Source organism: Xenopus laevis, chromosome 8L (assembly GCF_017654675.1).
Source record: "Xenopus laevis strain J_2021 chromosome 8L, Xenopus_laevis_v10.1, whole genome shotgun sequence".
Classification (NCBI taxonomy): domain Eukaryota; kingdom Metazoa; phylum Chordata; class Amphibia; order Anura; family Pipidae; genus Xenopus; species Xenopus laevis.
The window spans coordinates 98,979,053-98,991,803 of NC_054385.1; the positions used below are offsets into that span (position 1 = coordinate 98,979,053).

A 12,751-nucleotide genomic window follows, 5' to 3' on the forward strand; every position below is an offset into this window, starting at 1 on the left:
CAATAAATAATGAAAACCAATTAAAAAAAAGTTGCTTAGAATTGGCCATTCTATAACATAATAAAAGTTACCTTAAAGGTGACTCACCCCTTTAAAGGCAGCGATTAGAATTGATACAATAGTTGCTTATACTCCAGAGATGCTGCTGACAAATTGGTGAAAAATATGTTGTAGAGACAAAACTTTAACTAATCCTTATACACATACATGTTCATGGTCTGTTTGTTTAAAGGGTAACAAAACCCAAAATTTCTTGACAGACGTCACTATAAGTAGCACAAGTGGTGATTAAATTTAAATACGACACTATGTTGTTTTCTATTATTTCCCTTTTTAATTGTACTCCTTCTCCAGCATTAGTTTGCTGATCGTTATTGGATAATCTTCCTATCAGGTCAGCCTAGTTGCTGATTGGTTCCTATCCGACAGTGCAGTGTGTTGAGTGGTGCAAGCATCAGGAAGCAGGGATAACAGCATTTTTGCATTATTTTCAATAAATCGACCCAAAAGAACACTTTTTAAAGCACATTCCTTATTCATTTAAAAGAGTATAAAGTACTGGCACATCCTTATTTTTCACACAACGTCTCCTTTAATTTCCCTGGGCCCTAGTTTGCATTAAAGGGGAACTACACAAAAAAATAACTTAAGCTTTTTGAAAAGTAAACATAATTTTCAAGCAACTTTGCAATATACATCATTTAAAAAATATGCAGACTTTTCATGATATTTTTTAATGGTTTCTGACAGTTCCCTAAGCCCAGCCCCCTGCTCTCCTGCTGATCTCTCTGACTACTTTGCTGAGCTGTCTGACTACTGTTACTTTGTATCAACAGCCTGTATCCTCCAAACCAGGGGACACCAACTGCCAAGCCGTGGCCCAGAACCGGTCCAGCGGACAGTCCTGAAGTGGGCTGCAAAACAATTAACACGTGCCAAATTGGACGCCGGCCCCTCCTACCCCCTCCCTGACCCCCTTCCCGACCTCGGTCCTTGCAAAAAAGTTTGGCTATTCTTTGGTCCCCACAATTCCCTGCACATGTGATTTCAATAAGGAAAGGAACATCACAGTGCAATGCATTGTGGGTTATGTAGTTCCTGCATGCTGTCTGTAAGATGTGGAGAAGTTGTTACAATTTGTAACATAAATGTTTAGTCCCTCCTTCCCTGCCAGGATTTCAAATGTTGCAGAAAGAGAATAACTGTTTAAACAGCTGGATTTCAGCATAGAAAATGGCATTTATTTATTTATATACTTTTTGAAGAAACCGATAATGGTGATGGGTATATTAGGGTCTCTTTATCAAATCTTGGTTTGGAAGCCGGAGTTCCCCTTTAAAAAAAAAACAAAAAAAAAAAACTTTCCTTTTTCAGTCAAATTGGAAGGAAAAGTTCTGACGGCAGAAGTTACTGTTGACAAACACGAAAATGTCATTTTTCAGGTCCGTGCCACAATTCGGAGCTCTAAGCAGAAATTATAATGACTTCTGAGGAAATGTTGGAATCTGAGGAGGCAGCGGGCAGGCAACTAAAACAACAGAAAAGTCTTCTTTTTTTTTTCTCAAACAAAAGTAGGAGGTAGTGCGAGCAGTAATAAAACAGTTATTTATAAACACTGGGCAAATTTGCACCTGGGCAGTAACCCGTGGAAACCAATCAGATAATTGCTTTCAGTGTTCAACCTACAGCTGGCAGAAAAAAGCTAATCACTGATTGGTTGCTTTGGGATACTGAGCCTGACAGAGTGGAATAGACCGCTTCGGATTGACAGAAACTTAGTTTCTACTCGTCGCTCTTACGAGGCACCTAAGTGATGCGTCGCGGCGTTTACGTGTAGTCGTGACTCCGGTCTCGCGAGATGAGATTTGAAGCGTCGGGATTTTGTGAAAGAGTGGGTGGAGGGAGCTTGCAGTGAACAGCTATGCGGAAGGTGTAAGTGTCGAACCGGGACTGCGGGCTGTATCAAGAAAAGCCCGGGCACGGTGCATTTACGCGGATTAGAGGATGACGTTTGAACTCAGCCCCAGCCTGTCACATTCTCATACGGCTCTACCGGGACCGGGAAAACTGTGATAAAACTAGGTGTAGAGAAAAGATGCTGCTCTAGCAACCTCCCTCCTTCTGAAGTCTGCAGCTCACTGAATGCAGAGGGCCTGGTAATTGATTGGTACCTGGTTTTATTTGTGCCAATCCCAGCAGTGCAACCTCAGGCTTCTCAGCATCTTATGATAGCAGGCACCTTGCGTTGTACTAGTAATACACGTCTTGACTTCTTAAATATAATGACTTCTGATCCACTTTCACATTTATTAGTCTGTGCATGAGCACAAGGCTCTAAACCCTAATCCTCCCCTATGGATCATTTCAATGGAGCCCCTCAGATCTCTCCTCTCTTTGTCTGGCAGCAGCAAAACTACCTTTGGGGCAACTAGGGCTGGTGGAAATGCCTCAGCGTTACCTGTGCCGTTGGTTTCAGAGGAGGATGAAGAACAGGAGGAGAGAGGCAGTACACCGACTAGACAGGATTGTATGGAAGAAGAGGATGACGGCGGAGGAGGATCTGGTGAAGTTGCCATTGCAGAACAGCCTTCGTCCTCCTCCTCCGCAACTAACCCTTTGTACTGGACGGCTGTGTTTGACTATGAGGCATCTGCAGAGGATGAGCTGACCTTGCGTCTGGGTGACCTGGTCCAGGTTCTGTCCAAAGACTTCAGTGTGTCTGGCGATGAGGGATGGTGGACTGGAAAGATCCAAGATCGTGTGGGCATCTTTCCCAGTAACTATGTAACCAGGACACAGAGCTTCTCCAGCAAGCTACAGGGAAAGAGGGTGGAAGAGCTCCCCTGCTACCCAGCCTCAGCTTTGCAATGTAAGATAACACGGTGATGTGTTGGGGGGAAGGCATTTTACAAAGGGTTAAATGTTTTTAACATTTTCTAGAATAAAAGTTCATTTAGGTAATAATAGGCTAAAGCTCAACTTTTCTATAAAATTAATGAGCCTGCTGTGACACTAGTTTATGTGTAAATTGACCCACCACTACCGTGAAAATGCATATTACCAGCATATTTGGAAAGGATGCTTTTATTTGGCTTCCTTGTTTATAGGCCAGAAAGTGTAGTGCCACTTTGTCATAATGCAACTATAAATGTTACTGTTTATATTAAAGATGTTTTTTTTTTTATTTTTAAAAAGCATGAACTATTGTAGCCAAAGGCAGCTGATAGACTTTGAGCAGTGCTGATTCTGCTACATTATTCAAAGAGTTCAAACAAGAAAACCAAAGGGGATGCACACATACTGCCTTTACATTCAATAACATTAACAAATCGCTTTAAATCCACTAGAGCTTTGCGATTAACTTGCAATGAAAAATTTCTTAGGGTTATATTCTTTTCATTATTATGCAAAAAAAAAAACGTTTTGGGTGAAAAACGGCAGGCAGCTGTTATTTCATTTTCCTTTGTGGTATGTTGCACTGATATCTGAGCTATACACTATTCAAAAACATATTGCTTGGAAAAGCTGAGCAAGCATTGCACAACATTTTAGGGATAATTTGGCCATTGGAGGACTTGAGTCCGTAAAGAAGCATACTTCTTTAAAACAATCATAGCTGCTCCCAGTGATATTAAATACACGTATGCAGCTAAATAAAACTGCCTGTGCAGTTACGTAGTGCAGAATATTTTAGCGAATATTTAAAGGTAAATCACAGATAAATGAGCTAAATGTGCTGTTGTTATACACCGTGTATACAGGACCAGTGTACTGTAGTGTTTTATAGTTAACCATCATAAACATTAAACGAAAGATCTGTATTTTGCAAGCAGTCCTTCTATGCAGCCATCTAGTTCATTCGTTACCTTGGGGACTTATGGGTAGACTGCAACATGGCCAATGTACTGTAACATAATGGAGGAAGAGGCAAAAGGCCTCTCTGCATCCTCTAAAAAACACATTGTTCAGCATGATTACACACACAATTCCTTACCTCCGCTGGGCCTCTCCGCTTCAGCGACGGGGCCAGCACCAGGAAGTCTGACACAATACTTTATACTAGTAAAAAAACAACAATGGCAATCTAAGCAGGCTCCTGCCATTTGATTTTATTTTTTTGCTTAAAGCATCTACATTTAAAGGAGACCTACAGGATAAATAAAAAAAATCCCTAATTGTGTAGGCAGTAATGAATACTATATAATGCTGGTTTTTCTTTTGGCTCTCAATTAATATTATCTTCATAATAGCCCCTTTATTGGAGCTCCCCATAAATGGTCTCTGTCCCTGTTTCAAATGAAGGGTGGGTGTGTCCTAACTGTCCCTGCCAGAAGTACAGTAGGAGGGGGGCAGCCAATCACAGCCCTGCAGCAGTCACACAAGCAAAGACATACTTCAGTTCCCTATCAGTTCAGCCTAGCTGCTGATTGGTTCCTATCCTACAGTGTCTGCTGAGTGCCGCCGGCTCCCCTGCACAGCCAGAAAATACAGCGGGCAGGAAGTGGAACAGATGGGCGGGGTTAGTAGGGTTTTTGCAGACATTTTCAATAAAGTAACTAGAAGCACTACTTTTTAAAGCATATTCCTTCTATATCTAAAATAGTTCAATGCACTGGCATATTCTTGTTTTTACATAATATGTCTCCTTTAACATTTCTGTACAGCAGTGATTTTATTTGAATGATACCTTCTCTATACTGGATTATATTCTGAGAGAGTATCCTTCGGTGCTGCAATGGTCCGTATTATATCCCATTAGGCCAAAGTGATGCCCTATCGTACAGAATGCCTAGGTAGATAGTTACATGCAAGAAGGAAACTGATGGCGATCACAGTGTAGCAGATATTGACATTGTTAGTTTAAAATCTTTGTGGCTTATAAGATTTCCACAAAAAGAGGGGGTTTCCCCCCATAATGAAAGAAAATGTAGTTCTAAAAAACGTTCATATGCTCATTGGTTTCGGTGATTTTTAACTGGATGTTTGCATTCTCTGCTGTCCTGGTTCTGAAACAATGGAGCAGAAGCCAGCTGACTTGAGGGTTACTGAATTCTGCAACATTGTTCATTGTTGAGTGAAAACCAGGACTGAGCAACGATGTGCAGCCTGGCTCATAACCCTTAGAATGTGCTGGTCACTTTATGTAAACTAATGTTGGGCATGGATAGAAGCTGGCCATAGTAGCAAAAATACCATTCTTCAGACCGTGTGCGGAGTTGCCCTGCCTTTTTTTTGTACCATGGCAATCGGTCTGTCAGTCAAAATTTCCAGAACATTGTTTGAGTTGATATTTTTCCTACTTTTTTATCTGAATGGTAATTATGATCAGTAGACTGAAACGAATGAGCGTCGAATGATACTGCTTTCAATAGCAATTATGACGGCACCTGTCACAGGACAGAATGGAATCCTGTGTGGTGGAACAAGTGAAAGAAAGCTACTGCACAGGACCACATGAAGAAATAGCAATGTGCAACCCTTAGGCTTACGTATTTGGTTTATTTGTATTGTGTGTGTGTGTGTGTGTGTGTTACTTTCATAGTCTTTGGCACCCATCTTTATGGCAGTGTGTAACTATAAATGTGTTACATATTTTTTATGAATTAACAGGGCATGGCATTGATTTATACCAGTATGTTATCTGCACCTGGGTACATTTGGGTTATTATTCTTAAATGTGCTCCTCTGTGTTCATGTGTGGTGGTGGGGAACCTGTCTCTAGAATCTCCCTAAAGTGCCCTCAACACTTTTCATGTAGTGGGCATAGTAACTGACATTGAATATGCTTGTGGCTAAATGACATCAAAATTATGATGTGATATAACAGGCTCACATTTGCCCATGATAATTTGTAACGATTTTATTTTGCGGATTCTCTGTTGGCATTATAAATTGTATTAATGTGAACTGGTAACTTACTTATGTTCATTTCAATTTGTCTGTATTGCCTTTGATAACCTGTAAACTCCTGTTTTGCATATATTGCATTTGTTTGAAAAGCAATAAAAAATATTGATGGACAAAAAAAAAAATTATGATGTGAAACATAGGAGTCTAGGTTGCCAGTGTTGGGACAGGGGCCTGTAAATATACAGTGAATAAAGCATCCCCAGTGCAATATATAAGGATTGTATAAGTCATCAAGGTAAGCTAAGCACTGATTATTACTAATTACATCACTTAGTACCATTTATAAGGATATCATTTACAGGGTATTTGTAAAATATATATATATGTCTATCTGGACGGACCTGCAATAGACACAAATGTGTCTATTTACGGTATATTCATCAAAAAGTGAAGTTAAAAAAGATCACTACAGTCCGCTAGAGTGAAATGCCGCCTCTTTTCATTCATTTCTATGGGCGTATTTATCAAAGGGTAAAAGTGAAAGTTCGATAAATACGCCTTTAAAAATCCCATAGAAATGAATGGAGAGAGGCGGTATTTCACTCTAACGGATTGTGGTTATCTCTAACTTCACTTTTTGATAAAGATACCCCAATGTATGGAAAAGGCACTTTAAATAAAAGAAGGGAGCTGTTGTAGTAAAATGTTAGCTCTTTTTGCTCACATAAAATCAGATGCAAAATGTGTGCCTTTGTAGGCTATGTATGTGCAGAGAATATGGAATTATTCATGTAACACAGAGGTAGAATCCCCGTTAACCACATTTGCTTGCCCAGTTCTATCTCTTTGTTTTCTATACTCTAAGTTTTATGGGTCAGTGGTTTTTAAGTTCATTTCATGTTTTTCAGAGTAGCTTTGAGATGTCACAATTATGTTTATAAATTAAATATTAAACATTTATAAATTAATATACCATTCCTGTTATTTGTAAATATGAAGGTTGTGGATACTATACATTGCTATTTTGTGTAATTACATGTACTGATTCAACAATGTTGCACTATTCTGCTCTTCTTAAGCCTAAACCTCCAGTTTTTTCCCCCACTAGCCCTTAAACACTTATGCTAGTTTCATTTTTTAAAGGCCTGTTAAGTGAATTTGATTGTGTAAAGCAGCGCTGTCAAACTTCTGTGGTACTGAGGGCCGGAATTTTTCTGGCCTACATTGTAGAGGGCTGATAATGGAAGCCACTGTTGACCACTCCCCTTTGTAAACCACACCCACTTTAAACCACACCAATGTTAAAAAAAGAAATGTTAAGACGATACCCACGTTAATGGTGGTAGCACACAAAAAAACGAAATGGTTGCTGCTCACTGCAGGGATATTACTCCTAACTTATATGTGAAAATGTTTTTCATATAAAGACATACTTCTGTAATGTTCTGCAGTATTTGGTTATTTGAGGCACTGGCACACAAGTGTTGTTCCCTTATACTGTAATTACGCTTGACTTTAGTAACATGGGAGTAGCTGAGCTGAAGGTGCTAGCAGGTTGGCCTAGATTTGCATGTGTGAGAATAGTGTGCCTTCTACCGTTGCTTAAATGTTTAGAACCTGGATCAAATATATCTTTGAACTTTTGCTTTTTTTGTCCCAGTATAATTGCAGTCGTCTGCTTTCTTCTGATAAAACAAACAAAAAGCTTTTTTGCTGACTAAAGAGATGATGGAGTGAAATTCAATACAAATTTTCTTCTAGCATAATATTTTATTGTTTTGTGTTCTTGCCTGACGTTACTTTTTTTTTGTTGTTCTTTTTAAATTACCCTTCAGTAGAAGAAATAGACTTTTCAGAGCTGGTCTTAGAAGAAATCATTGGAATTGGAGGTTTCGGGAAGGTGTACCGTGCCATCTGGGGACAGGAGGAGGTGGCTGTGAAAGCGGCCCGCCATGACCCTGATGAAGATATTAGCCAGACTATTGAGAATGTCAGGCAAGAAGCCAAACTCTTTGCAATGCTTGATCACCCAAACATCATCGCTCTTAAAGGAGTTTACTTAAAGGAGCCCAACCTGTGCTTGATCATGGAGTTTGCCCGGGGTGGATCCCTAAACAGGGTGCTGTCTGGGAAGAAGATTCCCCCTGATATCCTGGTGAACTGGGCAGTACAAATTGCCAGAGGGATGAATTACTTGCACAATGAAGCCATTGTTCCTGTTATACATCGGGATCTCAAGTCCAGCAATAGTAAGTACAAATATGGTCTGTAATTCCAATCCATATCACACTCTGCAATGCTACTTCTTGCTTTGAACACACAACACTGTGTCTCTGCAATGATTTTAAAGTAACAGTTCAGTGTACAAATATAAACGGGTTAAATAGATCGTATGTGCATAATAAATGTTTCTAATATAGTTAGTAGCCATAATTGTAATTTATAAAGGCTGGAGTGACCAGATGTCGAACAGAACACTACTTCCTGCTTTTCAGCTTTCTAACTCTTGAGTTAGTCAGCTACTTTAAGGGGGCCACATGGGACATAACTGTTCAGTGAGTTTGCAATTGATCCTTAGCATGAAGCTCCGATTCAGAGCAAACAGTTATGACCCATGTGCCCCCTTCAAGTCACTGATTGGTTATTGCCTGGTAACTTGGTATCAGTGGAAACCAAGAGAGCTGCAAAGCAGAAAGTAGTGTTCTGGCTATTATGTTACACATCCAGTCACTCCAGCCTTTATACATTACATTTTTGGTTAATTAACTATATTAGAAACATTTTTTATTTTGCATAAACTGTCTATTTACACCCAGTCTTTATTTTTACAATGAACAATTCCTTTAACGTTACTTTTGCCATCTTGCTGAAAACAGGACCCCTCTGAAGATTCTTTTGAAGGGGGCCCAGCACACTCTAGTTACCCCACTGGAAGTAGATATTGCTAAACAAAGCTCTTTTATGTTTCGTCAATGATTAATTCAATAGTTATTTCGTGGTAAAAATCAAGCAAGCTCTTTAGCTTGTTTATGATAATTTAATCACTCTGATAGATTGGATAAAACAGCAAAAACTAATGGAAAGTAAATTACATTACATTACATATAACTGGTATTCATCTGAATTTTTGAAAAATCTGCACTAGAATTATTTGTACAGCTATTGGACCTATTATCCAGAATGCTCTGGACCTGGGGTTTTCCGGATAACAGATCTTTTCATAATTTGGAATTCATTCATAAAGTCTGCTCGCAAATCATGTAAAAATTAAATAAACCCTGTAGGCTGGTTTTGCTTCCAATAAGGATTATATCTTAATTTGGATCACGCACAAGGTACTGTTTTATTATTAAAGAGAAAAAGGGAAAAAAAATTTAAAAAATTTGGATTATTTGGATAAAATGGAGTCTATGGGAGATGTCCTTTACGTCATTTGGAGCTTTCTGGATAACGGGTTTCCGGGTAACGTATCCTATACCTATAGATGTTTCATTTGAATAGGCTGCTAGGTGTCTTTTAGGAATGATTAGGTTATTAAACTTTGAATCAAGGTTTTGTAATGAAGATATCCCATTAAATAAAGACTAACTTTTAATGGGATCATTGTGAAAGTTCATGATGTCACCTGTTTTAAAGTGACAACAGTCATCTCCAATAAACCTGTACAGTGAAACAGGATTTTAATTTTACAAGTATGGTTTATTAAACCCTTGCATGGCAGGCTGGCTTACCTGAGAAGCATTCTGTAGTCTGTAACCTATCATCATTATTATTTGCTCTTTAAGGCATTTCTAACACTTAAACCCTAAACATCAGCTTTGGAAAAGCCATAATGTGTATTAGCTCTGAATCCCTTTGGCAAAGCCATAACCAGTAATCCTGAATTCTAGTTGCAGCAGATGCTAAACTGTAAAATTCTGTAAGTCTTATTTGTCCTTTGTTCCTAGGAAAATTAACTGATATTAACAGTTTTTTATTCCTGTATTTTGTTACTAGGAGTAGTATTTGGAATTTACTGTTGGTTCTTGGTGCACAGGATTAATAAGTGATATTCCCACAACTATTTCTAACCAAATGTTCAATTCCAAAGTCTGAGTTGCACATAATATACTTTTATTAGTTTCTAGGTCCAAATCATGCATTAGAACACAGAGAGGCACATTTATCAAAGGTCGAAAAAAAAATTTTTAATTTGGCCAATAGAAACACACCTAACTGGGTGTGTGTCATAGTTTGTGATGTGAGTGAAATTCAGTCAAAATACCCCATTAGGCACAACTTGCTTATAAATAAAAAATCTTGTATGCTTGGGGCCTCCTGCTTAACTGGAGTGAATAAAAACCTAGCACAGAATAGGTTATTATTCCTTTCACAGGATCTATTCTCAATAATAAGAACGTATAAAACACTCCCTTTAAAATATAAACCCTGTGCAAAATCTATATACAAATTAACAGTGGAGTGTGTAACAATAGTGCAGAGACCGTTCACCCTGGAACACTTAGGGGCAGATTTAAAAATTCGACTTCGACCATTCGTCATCTAAAACCTGCCGAATTGCTGTTTTAGCCTATGGGTGACCTCCTAGAACCTCCTAGAATGCTCTATTCCTGCGATTCGAACGATTCGAATTCAGACCTATTCGATCGAAAACGGACATATTCGACCCAAAAAAAAAACTTTGACTTAATTTCGATTGGTCTTTTTGAATTCAAAGGTTTTTTTAATTCGACCCTTGATAAATATGCCCCTTATGTTCCAAGTGGTCATCACTTCTTATGCCCGCTTTCTGTGTTTTCCTGTATTCCTCATTCCCTTCATGTGGAATTTACACCGCTCAGACCCCACAGCGTCTTCTGATTTAAAGGTCAAGTCATTGGTGGTGTACATTCCATAGGTCCTGAGCTTTGGTTGTAACCACTTTAGCTATGCTCTCTAGCAGATGCTCAGGATGCTGGTAACCTGGTCTGCTCTGGCTTTAGGAGCTGGTTAGATCTTGTATACACTGTCCAGCTTTACACCCACTTTCCCCAATCCCGTTTGACAGTTCTGGTAATAATCATATAACACCCGTCTAACGATCCATTTAGATCAGGGGTGTCCAACCTTTTGGCTTCCCTGGGCCACATTTGAAGAAGAAAAATTTTCTGGGGCCGCACATGAAATACACAACACTTTTGATTTATAAAAATAAAGGAAATACACAGAAATTAACTACAATACCAGCTAGATAACCAGATTGAGCTAAGCTGCACGGGAACGAATAGCAAGAGCTATAAGGAAAATATGTACTATATTACCATTTATGGCTGCCAAATGTAAAACATAGCAGGCGATGGGAGAGGTGCCACTTAAAAATGCTTACCTACCTTTCCAAATAACGACCGAACGCTCACTTTCAGGTTGATCAGCTCAGAGTTTCTGCTGTAGGAAGCTGTGTACATCTCACAGGAACAAATAACTGTTTAAAAAAATAACTGTTTAAAAAATGCCTGTTCATGGATGGCACACATCGCATACAAACAGGGTTGCCAGGTCTAATTTTTAAAACCAGCCCAAAAATAGCCAAGTGGCACTTCAAAGGTAGCCAAAAATAGCTCAATATTTGCAGTAAAAAAAGTCTAAAAAATAAATGAACGTATGTGAAAATATGCCTTTTTTAAATTTTCACTGTTTTGCTAATTTTCTAACAAAGCAAAATGGTAGGTACAGACTTGACCATCACCAGGGGCGTAACTAAAAGAGGCCCAATTTGTAACTGGCGTATTTTCATAAAAAATTATTTATTTCACTGCACATACTGTGCTATGTTTGGGCTACTTTTGAAGTTGAATAAACAATTTATTTATAATTCATTTTTCAGTTACAAAATTAATTCTCTATTTTTGATACTATGAACTGTGAATGTAATTAAGAAGTGATTATTCATTGCAATGCACTTATAAGCTATTAAGTACATTTACCTCATAATTAATTATCTTAAAAAACAAATCAATTGATTATTGGGAATCACAGGGGGCTTGGGAATTCATTTCTTTTTAACTAATTTTTGTATTAATTCTAATTTATTGCACTGCTCTTTAATTAGCCTTATCCTACAGACCTACACACAGTGAATTTAGTAAAAATAATAATTCCAGAAAATTGTGGAATAGGTATATGGCCAAGGGGTGTTATTACACAAATCCCTACTTCCAAATTTATCATGTCAAATGCAAAGCACTAAGCCAGACTAAAACAGTTAAAAATTCTGTACCTGTAAAAATACTGTGCAGGTGTATTGTGCTGAACCAGGGGAGATGAGGTAATAATAATTGGTTGCTGTGGAGTGCAAGAGTGCCAGACTTGCCAGTAAGCTGCAGGCTGAAGCTAGCCTTTCATTAGGCAGGAGAAGAGCCACGTAGTTTTGGGAGTTGCTCGCCACGTAGTTTTGGGAGTTGCGCTCTCTCTCTGTGCCTTTATCACGCTGCCAGACAAGAGTAGGCAGGGCCCAGCAAAGCCAGGAAATTGGCGCCAAAAACAGCAGCAGCTAGCAGCCGTTGGGGAGACTGGAGAACACAGGCGGTGACTTCATACGCAGAGCGTCGGTGCTGACGTCACACGCAAAGCGCCGGCGCTGACGTCACACGCACCGCACGCACAGCGAGGCTGCAGCCAGCAAAGCTGTGGGGAGAGGAGGCGTGCCTTTGCTCTGACGCGCAACATGCCAAACAGATTGCTTCCTGCTGGGCCGCATGGATCTCCATTCAGGGCCGCATGCGGCCCGCGGGCCGCGGGTTGGACACCCCTGATTTAGATCTAAATTTTTCTATGACCTTCAAATTCAGTCATATGCAGACAAAACAAGTCAAGTCTTGAGAAGTAGAGATTTGATTAATAATTTTACATTATTCACACCAAC

General features: G+C 39.1%; 1 protein-coding gene across 3 annotated transcripts in view; it reads left to right on the plus strand.

Annotated features, from left to right (window-relative positions):
• Window positions 1-1,784: 1,784 nt before the first annotated feature.
• Window positions 1,785-12,751, plus strand: part of map3k9.L (mitogen-activated protein kinase kinase kinase 9 L homeolog) — a 40,896-nt gene continuing 29,929 nt past the window's right edge. Inside the window, exons 1-2 of one of the 3 annotated variants that reach the window (XM_018231095.2) lie at window positions 1,787-2,869; window positions 7,686-8,099. In XM_018231095.2, coding sequence (XP_018086584.1) covers window positions 2,368-2,869; window positions 7,686-8,099 — 916 coding nt within the window. In that variant the 5' untranslated portion in view covers window positions 1,787-2,367. Of the gene's footprint in view, window positions 2,870-7,685; window positions 8,100-12,751 lie in introns of all 3 variants that reach the window. The other 2 variants (XM_041573298.1, XM_018231096.2) reach the window with 2 other exon arrangements.